The sequence below is a fragment of the Pteropus vampyrus genome, unplaced genomic scaffold, assembly GCF_000151845.1.
Source record: "Pteropus vampyrus isolate Shadow unplaced genomic scaffold, Pvam_2.0 Scaffold55, whole genome shotgun sequence".
Taxonomy (NCBI): Eukaryota; Metazoa; Chordata; class Mammalia; order Chiroptera; family Pteropodidae; genus Pteropus; species Pteropus vampyrus.
Window position 1 is genome coordinate 2,405,439 of NW_011888836.1, and position 18,770 is coordinate 2,424,208.

Genomic DNA, 18,770 nt, shown 5'->3' on the forward strand with positions numbered 1-18,770 from the left:
CCCTGACCACTCTATTTTATGTTATAAATTCCATCCCCCACTTCAACATTCTTAATACACCTTTTCCTGCTCTATTTTTTCTTTTTCCATAGCTCTTCTCTTCTAATAAGCTATATGATTTAATTATTTATTATGCCTGCCTTGCTTGCTAGAATATAAAACCCAAGAGAGCAGGAATATTTGTCTGTTTTGTTCAGTGACGTTTCAAAATGTACTTAACTATTGCCTGTCACATATTAGGCACTTAATATTTAGTAAATAAATAAATGAACTCTCAAATTTCAATGATTTACTGTAAAATTAAAAATAATTCTGACAATAAAGTTATCTTCAATGCTTCTTTGGAAGCTCTTGGAAGATTTTGAGCAGAAGAGTGATCAATATATTTTAACAAGCTTATCTGATTAGTTACTGTGTGGAAAATTTACTATAGATGTGCATGGATCCAAGCAGAGAATCAGTTATGAAGCTATTATAGTAATCAGCATGAGAGATGTATTGGTGGTGGTGGCTTGTTACAAAATGGTGGCACAGGAGCGGTGGTAGAAGTGGTCAAATTTAACACTTGCTGAAAAATGCAAGAAACTTATAATAATTTAACTATTTATCCTGTCTTTTGTGTTAGTCGTCTTATATATTTTATACTTCTATGTATGTTTAAATCATATAAGTCATTGTTACTGTTATTTAAATATCAGTACTAATTTATATTTATCTACATATTTACCATTCCATTCCTTTCTATTAAATCCTCTAGTTCTGTGCTTTAACTGTGGTCAATTTTCTTTAGCTCGATGGATTCCCTTTACTTGTAATAAGTTCTCTCAGCTTTTTTTCATCTGAAACTATTTTTTCATGCTCATCTGGGGAATATTTTCTCAGTATAGAACTCCAGGTTGGTTGTTTTTATTTTTTTTGTCTTAGCATTTTTATTTTTATTTATTTTTTCAGTTTTTTTGGGTGACTTGGTCTTTTTTTTTTTTAATTAAGTTTATTATGGTAACATTGGTTAATGTAATTGTATAATTTTCAGATGTACATTATAATTTGACATCCGTATATTCTATTGTGTGTTTACCACCCAAAGTCCAGTTTCTTTTGGCTACCATATATTTGATCCCCTTTACTCACTTCACCCTTCCCCTACTTTGTTATATTCAACCCCCTTTACCCTGTCTACCTTCCCCCTCCTCTCCGACCCTTTCCACTAGTCTATAGTCCATGTCCATGAGTTTCTGTTTGTTTGTCCTGTTCATTTGTTGCTTTTAGGTTTATATCCCACATATTAGTGATATCATATGATTTTCAACTTTTTCTGTCTGGCTTATTTCGCTTAGCATGATTATCTCGCAGTCCATCCATGTTGTTGCAAATGGCAGTATTTTATCACTTCTTATGGCTGAGTAATATTCCATTGTATACATGTACCACAGCTTCTTCAGCCAATCATCTATCGTAGGATCTTTGGTTGCTTCCATGTCCTGGCCGCTATGAATAATGCTGCTATGAACATCGGTGTGCAAATATCTTTATGGATATGCGTTTTCAAGACTTTGGGGTAAATACCCAGTAGAAGGATTACTGGATCATATGGTAGATCAATTCTTCGTTTTTTGAGGAACCTCCATACCGCTTTCGATAGTGGCTGTACCAATTGGCAGTCTCACCAGCAGTGTCAGAGTTCCTTTTTCCCTGCATCTCCTCCAAAATTTGTTATTACTTGTCCTTTTGATTATAGCTATTCTAACAGGTGTGAAATGGTATCTCATTGTGGTTTTGATTTGCATTTCCCTAATAGCTAGCGATGTTGAGCATCTTTCAAATATTTATTGACCATTTGTATATTCTCTAGGGAGAAGTGTCTGTTCAGGTCCTCTGCCCATATTTTGATTGGATTGTTTGTTTCTTGTTGTTATTGAGTTGTATGAGTTCCTAGGTATTTTATTCCTAGGTATTTTATTCTTTTTGTTGCAATTGCTAAAGGAATTATTTTTTCCATTTCTTTTTCTGACACTTCGTTATTAGAGTATAGGAATGCTATGGATTTTTGAACATTGATTTTGTAACCAGAAACTTTACTGTATTTGCTTATTGTTTCTAGTAATGTTCTTGTGGAGCCTTTATGGTTTTCTATATAGAGAATCATGTCATCCGCAAATAGTGACAGTTTGACTTCTTCGTTTCCTTTTTGGATGCCTTTAATATATTTCTCTTGCCAGATTGCACTTGCTAGGACCTCCAATGTTATATTGAATAAAAGTGGTGATAGTGGACAGCCTTCTCTTGTTCCTGATCTTAGAGGGAAGGTTTTTAGTTTTTCACCATTAAGTATAATTTGGCTGAGGGTTTGTCATAAATGGCCTGTATTATGTTAAGGTACTTTCTTTCATTCCATACCGATTTTGTTAAGTGTTTTGACCATAAATGGATGCTGGATCTTGTTGAAGGCTTTTTCTGCATCTATTGATATGATCATATGATTCTTATTTTTTAATTTGTTTATGTGGTGTATCACATTCATTGATTTGCATATGTCAGACCATCTCTGTGCCCCTGGGATGAAGCCCATTTGATCGTGGTGTATATGTATAATCTTTTTACTATGTTGCTGTATTCAGTTCGCTAGTATCTTATTTAGGATTTTTGCATCTGTGTTCATGAGAGATATTGGTCTATAGTTTTCTTTTTTTTGTGTTATCCTTTCCAGGTTTCGGTATCAGAGTAATATAGGCCTCATAAAATGAGTTGGGAAGTGTTGCCTCCTCTTTGATTTTTGGAAGAGTTTGAGAGAATAGGTATTCAATCTTCTTTGAATGTTTGGTAGAATTCACTGGTGAAGCCATCTGGTCCTGTACTTTTACTTTTTGTTAGGTTTTTGACGATTGTTTCAATTTCCATACTGCTGATCAGTCTATTTAGATTTTCCAGATCTTCTTGATTCAGTCTAGGAAGATTGTAGTTTTCTAAGTACTGGTCCATTTCTTCTAGGTTATTAAATTTGTTGTTATATACTTTTTCATAGTATTCTTGCATGATCCTTTGTATTTCTGCGGTGTCAGTTGTAATTTCCCCTCTTTCATCCTTGATTTTATTTGTGTCTTTTCTCTTTTTTCTTTAGTGAGTCTAGCCAAGAGTTTGTCAATTTTATTAACCTTCTCAAAGAACCAGCTCTTTGTCGCATTTAATTTTTCTATTGTTTTTGTTTGTTTGTTTTCAATTTCATTTATTTCTGCTCTAATTTTGATTATTTCTTCCCTTCTGCTGACTTTAGGCTTCATGTGTTCTTCCTTTTCTAGTTTTTTCAGATGAAGCATTTGGTTGTTCATCCATTTTCTTCTTCGCGTGCCTTATCTCCATTCCCTTTTGCGAATTTGGATCTTTGAATTCTCCTCTTTTCAGTTATTGTTATCTCAATTTGTCCCTATGTATGCTAAACGTTCATTACTTTCTTGCTATAGCAATTCTCTTATTATTTAAGCTTATAATGCCGTGTTCTTAGTAAGTGTTGCATTCCTCTGCTTCTATTTGCCTGATTGTCACTATACTTCTAATTATGAATTTTTTTTTGGTCATTTTGTTTTAGGTGAACCCTTTCAGTATTTTCTGTAGTGCAGGCCTCATTCTGGAGAATTCCCTCAATTTTTATATGTCTGTAAAGATTTTAATTTCTCCTTCATCTCTAAAGGAGAGCTTTAGCTGGATACATTATTCTAGGCTGATAGTTCCTTTCACTTAATAATTTAAATATTTGATTCCATTCCTTTCTGGCTTGTAAGGTTTGCGCTGAGAAGTCCAAGGATAATCTAATGGGTTTTCCTTTATAAGTTACTGTTTTCTTCTCCCTGGCTGCTCTGATAATTCTGTCTTTGTTGCTGACTTTTGATAATTTTAATTCAGTGTGTCTTAGTGAAGGCCTTTTTGGGTTGAGATAATTGGGTGTTCTGTTGACTTCTTGAATTCCAAGCTCCAGTTCAATCCTTAGATTTGGGAAATTTTCATCAACTATTTGTCTGAAAATGGTTTCTAGTCCCTGCTCCTTTTCCTCGACTTCGATAATGCGCATTATTCTTGTTTCCTCTCCTGACGGTATCCGCTAATTCTTGAATTTCTCTTTCCTTATTTTTCATTTTTTAGTTTCTCTCTTTTTTCTTCTGATTTATTTCTAGATTTCTGTCTTCAATATCACTGATCCTTTCCCTCATTTGGTCAACTCTATTTCCCAAGCTTGCTATTTCATTTTTACAGTGTTGTTGTTGTTTTTTTTTAATCTCAAGACGGTCTATTTGGTTCTTTTTGAGGGTTTCAATCTCCTTGTTCTGCTCATCTAGTTTTTTCAATTCCTGAAATTGTTGATATGACTCATTTTGGAATTCACTGAGTTTTTTCAGGAGTACCATCCTGAATTCTCTTTCATTTAAGTTGCATATTTCTATGTCTGTAAGCTTATTTTCTGGAGAGTTTTCTCTTTATTTCTGAGATGCCTCGTCACCTTGGTTGTTCATGGCGTTTAATGGACTATTTCTCTGCCTGGGCATTAATGGAATTGTATTCTGCTTCCCCCTCCTCCCCGCCCCCCCAGAAAGAAAATTTATTATATAAAGGTCTGTCTTTAGCCTGCTGCAAAGAAGTCGCTTTTCTTTTGGTTTCTAGTAGGTGGCTTCTAAGCCTCTTGGATCCCTGCTTTATACAAAGCCTTATAACACCTTTTTATTTTCTGATAGATATTTAATCATGCTTGCTACCCTCAGTTTCAGTCCTTGTTAGCAACAATTTCGGTAGCATTTGCTCAGATTTCCCTGGGGCTCAGTGGTGATTGGTCTTGGAATGTATGTGGGGAGGGGCCCTCTAGGTTGGGATTGGGAGGTACAGCTCAGCCACAGCTTTGCAACTGCAGTAGGTAAAAATCAACTGTTGTTTCCCTGCCGTCTTGTCCTGCTTCTCTGCTTTCTTCCCTGATGACTGGGCCCTGCTGCCAGCTGTGTGGAATTCACAACTCTCCCAGGAAGGGCTATTCAGGGAAGTCTCTGCACCTTCTCCCCTCCCCCTTCTACAGGGAGCTCCAGCTGTTGCAAGAGGCAGATTCTTTATTTCTCTCAGTCCACCCGCCGACACCCAGGGTTCTAACTTGTGGTAGCTCATATGCACAGATCCCACGCTCAGACGTGCTGGTGTGCAGTTGGGTGTTTTTTCTTGAGGTTTAGATGTTCAGCTTATGGTTGTTTCAAGGGGATAGAGATCTGGGGATGGCTCTCATGCCACCACGTATCCAAAATCTATGTCTTAGCATTTTTTAAATGTCATTTTATTGTATTGTTACCATTGTTTCTGATAAAAAAAAATTAGTGATTAATCTTATTGCCATTACCCTGAAGTTAATGCGTTAATTTTCACTGGTGTCTTTTAAGATTTTCTCTTTGACTGTGGTTTTTAGGACTTTGACACTGATGTGTCTAGGTATGTTTTTTTTCATATGCTGAATTTTGTAGAACTTAAGACATTTGGTAGAGTCATGTCTTTCGTTAGCTTTGGAAAATTCTTTACCAGTATTCTTCAAATATTACATATGTTTAATTTTCTGTACTTTTGTAACTCAAGTTAGATATGTGTTGGACCTTTTCACCATGTATATATGTCTTTATACTTTTTAACCTTTTATACATACAATTCTTTAGTTTTTAGTGTATTTAAAGTTCTGCGCAACTATTACCACTATTCAGAATTCTAAAACATTTCCATCACCCCCAAAAGAAACCTAATAATTATTGACAGTCATTCCCAATTCTCCCCTCTGCCCATTCCCTGGCAACAACTAATCAACTTTCTGTCTCTCTGGATTTATCTCTTCTATACATTTTATATAAATTGAATTATATAATGTATGGCTTTTTGAATCTGACTTCTTTTACTTAACATAGTGTTTTCAAGGTTTATCTGTGTTGTAGTATGTATCATGTAGTATGTGTCAGTACTTTATTCTATTATGTGGCTGAATGATAGTCTACTGAATGGATATACCACATTTTGTTTATCCAATCATTAGTGGTTGGGCATTTTTTTCCCTACTTTTTAACTATATGATTAATGCTTCTATGAATATTTATGTACAGGTTTTGTGTGAATGTATATATTCAGTTCTCTTGGGTCTATACCAGGAGTGGAATAGTTGGGTCATATGGTAACTCTTTGTATAACTTTTCGAGGAACTGCCAAATTGTTGTCCACAGTGGCTATACTCTTTTACAATCTTATTAGCATGTATGAGAATTTCATTTCCTCTGCATTCTTGCCAATACTTGATACTTCTGTAGTTTTTTTAAAAATTATTATTACCATCCTAATGAGTGTTGGCCATTTACTCTTGTTTTTTTTTTTTTGGAATGCCTTGTTATTTTCTCTTTAAAATAGCCTCGTTTGATTAGGTACATACTATATTCACACACAGCACCCACTCTAGAAACAGTAGTTTCTGGCTTTTCCTGGAGCCCCCAGAAGCATATAAATTGAGCCTTTGGGAGACAGTTCCTTCCCCAGAGAGAGGAGTAAAAGAGAGAGAGAGGGAGAGAAACCTTTTGATTCCTTGAGGTTTGGCCAGCCTCATCTGTAGCCACATACCTCTCCTTGCCTTAAACCTTGGTTCCAGCTTCCAGGGTCCAGGAAGAGGCCTCAGTCTAGTACAGATCTAAATCAGTCACTCAACATCCATCTTACCTTCTTCTGCAAAGAATCAAGGAAAGCTTGCCACTCTTTTGGGTAAAAATGCTTATAGCTATTGATCTTATTCTGAATCTGTTTCTGCGTGTCTTAATAGTAATTCCTCTTGTCTTGGGCCATAGCCTTATAGTACTCCCCATGGTTCTCCTGCACGTAGGTAGCATACCTAGGCTATGAGGTTCTGAGATAGTGCATTTCCTTACTTTTCTGGGAGGCCTTCTACCTCCAGGTCATTCAGCATATCGGGCTTCTGCTAGAGTTCCAGAGGCCTCTCCTCTATGTCCACCTTTCTCTTACTGAGGGGCACTGCCTTGTTGGGGTCCATAGCCAACCCCATCTTGACCAGGTTCTGCCACACTGATTTGGTGTGGTCTTAGGCATGTGATATGTGGAAGCACTTGATCTGTGGCACTGCCTTTGGTCTAGCATTCCGGTTAAGAGCTTCTGGTTAGAATTGTAACCGAACTTCTGCCTCTGCTTCTTCCCTTTGGCCTTGGGCACCAACTGCTCTGGACACCACATGGGCAGCTCAGACTCTGCACTTTGCTCTCCCAGCACCTCATGTAGCCAACTCTTGCATGTTCGTGTGTGGCTTGGCAGGCTTTTTGGGATATGTAGTCCTCTCCGTAGTTATACAGTGCTGTTTACTATGACTCACCTTGTAATTTTTAATTGGATGCCAGACATTATGAATGAACAATTAATTATAGGGGCTCTACTTGGTGTTATTTTCCTCCAAAGAATTAAATTTTACTTCGGTAGGTGAAGCACTGTGAGATCACCTTGAACCTGTTGACAGTTGACCATAAGACTTGTTAATAGTTGATCTGTTTCAGTTTTGACCTTACTCTAAGGAGAGGCTTTTCTAAAGTCTCAACAGAGAGCTTGATTTGTTTATGAAAACCTTTCTGACTTGGTGGGACTTATACTCCAGTCTTTGTTTTCCTAGCACTGGGCAGAAGCTAAAATCTCTACTCAGCTCTTTTGCTTCCTAACTGCTGTTTTCTCGAATTTCCCCCCTCTTAGTGGTTCTTCCTCTCTTGGGCTTTGTTCTTTAGTTTCCAGCTCTCTGGTAGCCAAAAACTCTGTCTTCTCAGTCCAGTAGAACTGCTACTTTATACTTGGACTCTATTTTCTTGTTATATAGGAGAAACGATTTTTATAGTCAAACAAGAGGGTCAAGGTCAGCCATATTTGAAGGGTGATAAATAAAGGATAATTTAAAACTAAGATATATGACACCAAATTGATGTTTGGTAACTTTTTTGAAAACTGAACAAGGTCATTAAATGTTTAAAGAATACAAATTAAAAAATACAAGATAAAAGTTAAAAATACAAAATAAATTTAAGATGAGAATTGAAGAGAAGATATTTAATAAAGAGCAATTAATATCTGGATTTAGTGGTGAAGAAATTAAGATTATGAATTTTAAATGGGTGCTATTAAAGTAGAACTTGATTATTTTTGTAAATGTTAGTGATTACTAAATAGTTGGAGATCTGAGTGTTTACCTGTAATGGTTAAAAAACAATGTATATCTGTTAACTGTGCCAGAGAGGACTGTATCACAATATTTAGATGGTACAGACACAACTAACCAGCCATCTAAAAATATGGGAGAAAGTGAATGACCAAAGTTATAGGACTAGACATTATGTTTAGAACATAGAGAAGTAGAGAAGGCAGAAATAGCTATAAAGAGTAATAGTTTCCTATCCTCCCGTAGGCTTAAAAATGGGGGTTTGGAAAGAAACTAACCATTTGCTTTCTTCACCAAAATATCCCCAAGAAGGGAGCTAGGTGTTGCAGACCACCTTGTATCTGTGTTTTTCCTTTTGCCCTTTTGTGAACTCTCAAGGTTAGTCAGTGATTTTCTTCACACTTTCATTAGGAAATTTGCCAAAGGCATCCTTTTGAGGCAGCTGTCTCTGTACCCTTGGAGGCCATCAGTAATGTTTCCGATCTATAGGAGCAGTCGGTACAAAAATGTTAGGCTGAGCTGAGTTCATGATTTAAAATATTCCTCCACCAAAACCACTTTTTTTCTCCCTCAAACAGTATAAAATATATTACATTTTAGAGCTTCTGGTTCTTTAATTAAATTTTTTGTTATCCTGTCTTTTCAGGTAAAATCCGTCATTATTGTGAATATATCCAAATATATTAATAATGAAAGGAGACTTGATTTTTAAAACGTAATTTAAATAACAATGAACACATTAGAAATCCTTATGTAAATGAGAATTCTTTTTGTGTAGAATGTTAAAATTTTAATTTTCATTGTTGAGATTTTATAAGGTAAAATATACTTTTATGATTTTTTGGTCTAAGGTGGTCAGGTGATATATTCGTGCTAATGATCTTGTGAAGTTTTGGGGGCATATTAAATATGATGTTATTAATAAGTCCATGATTAAAAGGCATTAAAAGAAATTGACATGCATTTGTGTTTTTGTTCCTCATTTAATAATATAAGCAACTGTTATACCATATGCAACTTTAATATATTAGTCTAACTATTTATGTTGTTTTACTAAACTGTCTTCTTTCAGCCACCCACACAGAATATGCCTATGGGTCCTGGAGGGATGAATCAGAGTGGCCCTCCCCCACCTCCACGCTCTCACAGCATGCCTTCAGATGGAATGGTAGGTGGGGGTCCTCCTGCACCACACATGCAGAACCAGATGAACGGCCAGATGCCTGGTAAGTTTTTCTCCTCTAAGACATTAACACCAGAGTTGCTTAGCAACTGAAACGACATGGGGGCTCAAGGGATACTAGATTGTTGATGACAAAACTGCTTTGAATGCCCCCGAGTACAAGCTCTCTTAGAGTTTGTTAGCTACAGAGCTACGTGACCTGTATTCAGTGTTTATCAGGCTGCCCTTGGGCTTTGATGTAGCTGACACACAGCATTCCTCTGATGAACAGAACTGGCTAAATTTAGTCTGTCTGAAACGATGCAGTACAGCTGGCTTTAGAAGCTTTTTGGGAAAAAAAGGCATTGTGCCATAGCCTAAGAATTAAAATCTGTTTATAAAAAGGTATTATAACATTTTCTTGAGTTTTGTATTAAAAATGTATTGGTCTCAAACAGTATTGCTGGAAAAACACAGAAAGAAAAGAAAACAGTCTCTAAAGTGCTAGCATATTTAATATTTTCTCATTGATACTACTGGAGCTGAGTACAGGTTTGTATGAATACAAATGTTTGTAACATAATATAAATATGGAAATTGATAGTAAAGCAAAATTAACAGCTGAAAAATATCAGCTTTTTTATGTAATGAGCCATTCCCTTTACTATTTTATCCATTTTAAGTTTAGAGCCACTTAAAATACTATTCAGGCCATTGGATGCTTATTTAGTTACCTTTTGTTGGTTTGAATTTTTAATCTGAAAAGTATCTTTAAACTGCTTTGGTTTTGTAACAGCCACAACCCATACCCATAATTTTTGGTGGGATATTTTCTACATTTAATATGAGAATATTTTTACTTTCTAAAGACAAAGGTTATTTTCATTAACAAAAAGAATTTTACAAATAGCAATAATGAAAGTAAATTAAAATAGTGCAATTTATTTTTTAAATTTGTAATTAGCATCCTTAGGAAAGTGTCATCTTAGCCGATTGTGCTGGTTGGTAGAATTGGTGTCCAAGGACACTGGGTGCAGACAATGAAGCAAAAGAGAGCACAGAGCAAAAGAGGCCAGGTAGCTTGTTTTATAGAAGATTAATGTGTGATTGATCAGGTAGAAGGGCCATGGTGTTGTGGTTATCTTCTGTTTCCTATTAAAACTTGCCGCAATCAATGGCCCACACTGTTATGGAGGTAAGAATAAAGCCATAATTACTCATCAGGTTGTAGTCAGGAGAACTCTTCTTACTGAATCCATATTTAACTCATTAGGATACAGTGTTTGTAGAACTAAGAGGATAGTGCTCATGCAAATTAGCAAGTTAGAAGTTTTGTGATTTTTTATTTTTATGGTGATACCTTTAATTAGGATTTTGACTTAACTTCTCCATATAATATTCAAGCCTAAGGCTGAAGAAGCAGTTTAGCAGCAATATAACTATTGTTAACATGACATTTTGGTTTTTTATAAGGCCATTTGGAGTAGTTTATAGTCTTTATGAGCCAGAGATTTTCAACCTAGTTATAACCAGTTATAACATAGGTTGTACAAAATACTGTAGCACTTCCAAAACAATTTATAGAGTGTTAGGTGTAGGAGAGATTGCAAATCCAGCTACATATATTTTCTTTATTTAATAAGTCTCTTATAGCATTCAGCCAACTTTTATGTACACAAATTTATATCTAAGCTTTTTATTTATTATTTTATAGTTCTGTTTATAATACTTTATAATCTAAGTTGCAGAGCTATTTATGTGCTGTTTAATCTTGGTTAGATAACCTCTCAGCCTCTTTTTTAAAAAATTTTAACTGATTTAAAAAAAAAAGGATCAGATTGTATATGCCTATGGTACCAAATCAAAAGGTATCCAGCCTCTACCTCTCTAAACACTTGATTCCATTCATTGATGTCTAGTTATTCTTCAACAGATATTCTCTGTATATAAAACATTCTTTTTTCTTTCTTCATATTTTTTTAAAAACGTAGTATACATTAGATAGTATTATATATCATTTTTTTCTCCTCTTAAAGGTATGTCTTGGAGACCATGAGTATATAAAGATGTATTTTGGAGACTACTCTTTCTTTTGGTGATTGTATTACAATCTTTTTATGGATGCCTCTAATTTATTTGGTTACCTTATGGTAGAAATATAGGTTATTTCTGGTCTTTTGGTATTAAGAATTCTACTGTCACAAATATGCCTATAAAACATACATAAGTAAATAATGCACACAATTTTGCATACATACACACATGTTCACAAAAACATGTATATTTATAGGATATATTCCTAGAACTGAAATTGCTGGGTTAAACGTATATTCATTTTCACCTATGATAGTCATTGCCAAATTGCTGTACATAAAAATAATACTTATTTACATATTCCCTGAACAGTGTATGAAAGTGCTTCTTCATAATACAGTTGGATCAAAACTTTTGATCTTTACAAATCTGAAACATGAAATATGGGCCTCATAATTTTAATTTGCCTTTTTATATTATAAGTGAAGCAAGCAGTCCTCGTGTTTTTATGACCTCTTGTAGTTTTTTATGTGAACTGGTCATTCATGTCTTTTGCCTTTTACTGCTGGTGGTCTTTTACTTACATTATATGTTAAGGAACTCGTTTGGTCTGTGATATGTCTTGTAAATAATTTTTCCCAGTTTATTTTTTTATTATTTAATTTTGTTTTTGTTTTTTTTTTTTTTAGTCATCAAATTTTTTATTTTCATATAGTCTAGTTTATCAGTCTTTATGGCTCTGGATTTTCTGGCATACTTAAGAAAGCCCTTCCACTCCAAGATTATTTTAAAAATTTTCCTTTCTGAAATTCTCTCTTATAGTTTCTTTTTTAATGTTTAATATTTTTATTCATCTGGAATTAGTTTTAGTGGCAATAATATGGTAGGGATCCAACTTGTCTTTCCAGATGGCTACTCAGTTATCACAACACCATTTATTGAATTATCTTTCTTTTGACCACTGATGCTTAATATCACCTCTATTATCATTCACTAAATTATGCATTTGGGTCTGTATTTAGACTCTGGGTTCATTGATCTGTTAATCTATTTATGTGCTAATGCTACACACTTTTAAATACTCCAGCTTTGTATATTTTGTTGTCTTATAAACTAGTCCTCTCTCATTACTCTTCAAAATGCTCCTGGCTTTTCAAAAGCATTAGTTTCTTTAATCCGTAAAATGTGAATAATAACATTCACCTCACAGTATTTACTATCATTCATGTAAAGCATTTTCTTTGTTTACTATCGATTGAATATTCAAGTTACTGTTTGGTATTACTATTATGGTAATGCAAAAAAAAAAAAAAAACCCTTTTAAGGTATTTCTATATAAATCATCTGTTTTAACTTTTATATTTTGGTTCTGATCACTTTCTTTAAGGGCCTAACCATATGCCTATGCAGGGACCTGGACCCAATCAACTCAATATAACAAACAGTTCCATGAACATGCCTTCAAGTAGCCATGGATCCATGGGCGGTTACAACCATTCCGTGCCATCATCACAGAGCATGCCAGTCCAGAATCAGATGACAATGAGTCAAGGGCAACCAATGGGAAACTATGGCCCCAGACCAAATATGAATATGCAACCAAACCAAGGTAAATAAGCTTTATATTATTCTTGATTAGAATGCTATATCAGCCTTTGAAAATAAAACAAGTTTTCAAATTGTTAGCTGATGCATAAAAACAGAAGTTTGAAATGAGCAACAGTTATACCTATAAAAAAGGAATGTTGAGTTTTAAACCAGCTTAAATAATTTTTTTTTTTTTTTTTGGTCTACGGCCATGCTACCCTGAACAAGCCCGATCCTGTCTGATCTCAGAAGCTAAGCAGGGTCAGGCCTGGTTAGTACTTGGACGGGAGACCACCTAGGAAGACCGGGCGCTGTAGGCGTAAAAAATAAAAAAATAAAGGATTGTAAGCTGACAAGGGCCTTACAATCTGTGAGGTCAACCAAAGGTTGCCTCACCTAAAAAAATTAAAAAAGTAATAATAATAATTTTTTTTTTACATTTAGAAATTAAATTGCCTTTAATTTAGCTTTTTGAGCTTATTTATTTTTATGATTTTTGGACATTTGGTTTAGAGCAAGTACAACCCCTTACAGAACATCTACTCTGTGGTTCATTTTACTTACTAAGGATAGATTAATTTATATGCATTTCCCTTGATTTATACGGATGTTTTCTGATGCTGTGTTTCACCATTGAAAGGTATGTGTAACATAACTTATTAGAATGTTTAGTTGGAGGTGTTTCTATTTTCTTATATTGGAGTGGTTTGAAGTTTATTACCAACCTCAGAGAATCAAATTATCATGTTTCTCTTTTAAGTATTCTTGTGAATAATATCTAAAAACCAGTAAGTGGCGCTCTATTCTGCTAATTGCCTGTTAAAACATTTGGCAATTTGCCAGCCTAATGCTACTTCAATTATAAAATGTAACATTAAGAGTATAAGGTAGATTTAATGTATTTGCAATAAAATTTTCTAGATTTTGTTTATGAAAAAGAAATCACTACAGTGAACCCAGATGAAGTTAATGTTAACCTGTAGGTAATTATTTATGAAATAATATATTCTAAGTTTTAAATCTTAATACAGAGATTTTCTGTAATTTTGATGAGATACACTGAAAAAAAGGGAGATAATAAAATAAGTTGTCAGTGAATGTAGCTTCACAAAACTGATGCTTGCTCCATTTTTTTCTCCAGAAGTTTTTTAGTGCCCATGATGGACTATATATATATATATATTTTTTTTTTATTAGGTCGATTAAAGATTCAAAACAATAGCAAGATCTAGTCAGTGCTAGATTAAAATGAAGTTCACCGTCTCTCCATATAGTTGATTACAAGGAGAGAATGCAAGAAAATTAATAATTCAAATAGCAACTATAGTAATGATGGCATACTTCTTAGAAACTGTAGTTAAAAGTTAGTGTGTACACAAAAAATGGATGTTGCTACAGCGTAGTTTGATATGACATCATAAGATTTGAAGAAGAAAAAATTAATGCTTGTAGCAATGTGCATATAGAAAATAGTTACTGTTTTTGGAGAAGGAAATTGAGGTATATAGGAAGTTTTCATTCTAAACTTAGGGACCAACTATTTTTTAAAATGTCATATTTTGTACTAATGTATAGGTTTTCCTTTTGCTATAGTAGTTATATTATTTTTTGCTTTGTTCTCATAACTTAAGAATTTTGTAGTAGAAAGTAGACTATCAGAAAAGGACTATGTAGGAATCTGATTTAAAGAAATAAAAGTTACTTTCAAAAGAAACTAGGATAGAAATAAATGAAACTTTTAATGTTTTATAAATATCTTCAGAACAAATAAAAAACTTTCAGTTAAATTTTGACATTTCAGAAACAGAGAATACCAAAGAAAATTAAAATTACCAAGAAGAAGAAGAAGAAGAAGAAAATTGTACTGGGTTCTAGCAATAGCCACTTTCTTAATCGTATGAATTTCTTATGAAAATATTTTAATTTATGTACCTATTGGATAAAAAATTTGTTTAGCCTGATGAAAGTTTTAACATTTATAAAACATTTTCTTAGTTTACAAAAATGAGCTACATATTTTATGTTAAAATTTTTCTGTTTTGATAAATAGGCGGAAGAAATTAGAAGAGACTACATTGTAAATGTAATCCTTAAAAAGCATAGAAAATACCAAAATTTAATAAAAGGAAACACTTTAGACTTTTGAAAATTTCTCTTAACATTTATTGAGACATTATTAGCTGTTCTTTCAGTTAAAAACAAAATATAGATATCTTTTGGTTGTCTCCGTATTTCTACATACATATCTCAATGTCAAGAGATAGTAGAAAAATATTAAAGCTAATTACCATTTTTAATAATGGGAATTTTTATTAGTCAAGGAAAATAAATATTTGTGAGATTTCTTAGATTAAACCTCTATCAAAAAAAAAAATGGAATAAGGCTAACCCTGAGAATTTTGTTTTAAAAAATTAAATGATTTCACTCATATGCAGAATCTAAAGAACAAACTCATCAAAAACAGACTCACAAATGTAGTGGACAATTTGGTGATGGACAGAGGGGAGGGGGTTGTAGGGCTGTGAGAATAGGGTGAAGGGTTAAAGAAGTACAAATTATTAGTTAATCACGGGGATGGGGAGCACAGAATAGAGAATGCAGTTATTATTAATACAATGGCTAGGTGGAGGGTCAGAGGAGGGAGGACGTAATTGGGAGGATTGTTTTATGAACTGTGTAGATGTCTAACAAATGTACTGTATACTTGAAACTAATTTAAATAAATAAATTTTTAAAAGGAACAATTAAATGACAATTATTTAATTATTAATAGTTTTAATTATTTAAGTGACATTTGGGAACTTTAACTGATGATGTAGTTTTTTAAAAAGCATTGTAGGTCAAAGTCCAAATGCATTTATTCTCTAAATTTTCTTTCTCAACTTTGAAAATAAAATTAAGGGGAAAAAACATAACTCATCTAAAAATCTTATTGTAATTTATGAATCTGAAGTTAATCCTAGGGACGGATATTTCATAGATTTACAATTTATCACTTTGATTGTTTTTAAAAAGTGAAAAGAGTATTCTGCTTATTTATACTGTTAGTTCCAGTATAATATGGCACATTGTGTATCAGTACACTCATCTCTCTACACTTAAATTGGTAAATCTATCCAATATTGCAGGTTTCTGTTTGTTATAGTTTTAGGGATGTGCAGCTACATTGTAGTTCAGACCAGATGTTTTGTTTATACATTTGATCATTATTGCTATATTAGGTGAGTTTTTCAAGTTTGTAATTTTTTTTCCCAGTCATGACTTTTTTTTGGTTATAAAAATAACTAATATTTAATATGAACAAGAAAATGCAGAAGAGGATAGAGCATAAAATAAAAAAATCACCTATAATCTTGTTCTATAAATTTTAAATTACTCCGTAGACAAGATCAGTCTACTTATATAAAGTTAAATATCCTATACTTACGCTCTTTGTAGCAGCAGTTTGAGTACGTGTAATAATTATGTAATTATTTGTAAGTATCTGTTTAATTATTTTTCACTAGACTTTAAGTTCTGTGAAGTCAGGAATTGTGTCTTGTTTTGTTCATCACTACTTTTTCCTGTTTATTGACTGACAGATTAGCAAGATTTCTTCCTTGCCTTAACAAATTAGAAAACTAGAATCCTCTGTGGTATTGTCACCCATCAGCTGCTATTCCAGGAATTAACCAAAGAAGAAACCGTCAGTTACTGTCAGAAGAGATGATTTTTAGTTATCCAAAACATTTTGTGTTTGGAAGACAAAATCCAGTTGTGTTTCTGTTTAACAGATTATAAACTCAATTTCATTATGATTTATTAAAAAAATTTTTTGAAATAATTACAGGTTTATAGGAAATTGCAAAGGTAATACAGAGATCCTATGTGTCCTCCCTCCAACCATCTTCAGTGCCTGGCAAGCACTGTTACTCTTCATTTCCATAATTTTGTCATTTTCAAAATTTTATATAAACGGAATGATACAGTATGTGACCTTGTCAGATTAGCTTGTTTGAAAATTTATTTATTTTAGTTTCAAGTATACAGTACATTGGTTAGACATCTATACAGTTCATAAAATGATCCCACAATTGCTCCCTCCCTCCCCTGACCCTCCACCTAGCCACTGTATTAATGCTAACGGCATTCCCTATGACATGCTCCCCATCCCCGTGACCAATCATCAACTACTAATTTGTACTTCTTTAACCCTTCACCCCATTCTCCCAGCCCCTCCAACCCCCTCCCCTCGGTCCATCACCAAATTGTCCACTACATATGTGAGTCTGTTTTTGATGAGCTTGTTCTTTTTGTTCTTTAGATTCTGCATATAAGTGAAATCTAGTGTTTATCTTTCTCTGTCTAACTTAAATACCTTCTAGGTCCATCAGAGGTCCATCAAAGCAGTGTCTTTTTCCATCTCTTGTAGTCTGTGTGTGTCTTTTAATCTGAAGTGAGTTTCATATGAGCAGCATGAAGGGGTCTTGTTTTCCTTTCCATTCATCCGCTCTTTTAGTTGGAGCACTTAATTCTTTTCCATTTGAGGTACTTATTGATAGGAATGTAGATGTTATCGTTTTTTATTCCTGTTTTCGGTACGTTTTTTCTTCTTAAAGAAGTCCCTCCAACATTTCCTGTAATACTGGCTTGGAGGAGATAAATTCCTTCAGCTTATTTTTGCCTGGGAAGCTCTTTATCTGTCCTTCAACTCTAAATGATAGCTTTGATGGATAAATTATTCTTGGTTGTAGATCCTGGGTCTTTATCATGTCAGATACTTTTTGCCAAGCCCTTCTGTCCTGCATAGTTTCTTTTGAGAAATCAGCTGCCGGTCTTATACGTGTTCCCTTATAAGTAACTATCTGTTTTTTTTTCTTGCTGCTTTTAATATTCTTTCTTTGTATTTAAACTTTGTCATTTTAATTATAATGTGTCTTGGTGTGCTCTTCTTTGGTTCCCTTATTTTTGGAATTGTCAGAGCTTTCAGGGGTTTTACGTCCATTTCCTTCACCAGGTTAGGGAAGTTTTCCATCATTAGTTCTTCAAACAGTTGTTCAGCATCTTGATTTTCTTCGGTTACACTGATCAGACGGATATTTGGACCCTTAATAGTGTCCCATATGCTCCTTAAATTATTTTTATAGTCTTGGCATCTTATCTCTTGCCATTCTTGGCTTTCTCGTCCTCTAGATAGGGCATTTGATCCTTTTCTTTATTCACTCTGTTTATTCTTTTGTTTATTCCATTTAATATACTTCTCATCTCAGATAATGTGTTCTTTATGTCAGACTGGTTCCGTTCTATAATTTCCATTTCTATTTTTATGTTTTTTATCTTTTTGTTGAAGTTTTCACTGAATTTAACTAAAAATTCATTGAGCATCTTTATAACCAGTGTTTTGAACTCTGCATCTATTAGATTACTTGACTCCATTATATCTGGATTTCTGTTCTGTTCTCTCATATGGTTTCTGCTTCTTTGTCTTCCCATTTCGGCTGCCTTTCTGTGTTTGTTTCTGTGTACTAAGCAAAGCTCCTAAGTCTCCTGGTCTTATAAGTGTGGATTTGTGAAGTAGGTGTCCGGTGGCACAGTCCTGAGAGGGGTTCAGCTATAGGCCAAACTTAGCCCAAGCATCTACCGCTCCGAGGCCACCTGTTAAGATTCAGTAAGCAATCCACAGATGCTGTACTTATAGTTGCTTCAAAAGGCCACACCAGAAACCGAGGCCAGCTGACTCTACCAGTGTGAGTCTAGGCGCTGCTCAGCAAGAGCACCTAACTTGCTGAGGATATACCTGGATGTGGCTTGGG

At 34.1% G+C, this 18,770-nt stretch overlaps 1 protein-coding gene and 2 pseudogenes across 5 annotated transcripts in view; 2 read left to right on the forward strand and 1 right to left on the reverse strand.

The window, feature by feature from the left end:
• Nucleotides 1–18,770, forward strand: part of SS18 (SS18, nBAF chromatin remodeling complex subunit) — a 68,274-nt gene that overhangs the window by 22,412 nt on the left and 27,092 nt on the right. For all 5 annotated transcript variants that reach the window (XM_011360405.2, XM_011360404.2, XM_011360407.2 and 2 more), the window contains exons 4-5: nt 9,267–9,420; nt 12,778–12,999. In XM_011360405.2, the coding sequence (XP_011358707.1) occupies nt 9,267–9,420; nt 12,778–12,999 (376 nt within the window). The remainder of the gene's footprint in view (nt 1–9,266; nt 9,421–12,777; nt 13,000–18,770) is intronic.
• Nucleotides 6,429–7,417, reverse strand: LOC105292300 (annotated as a pseudogene).
• Nucleotides 13,179–13,297, forward strand: LOC111739924 (annotated as a pseudogene).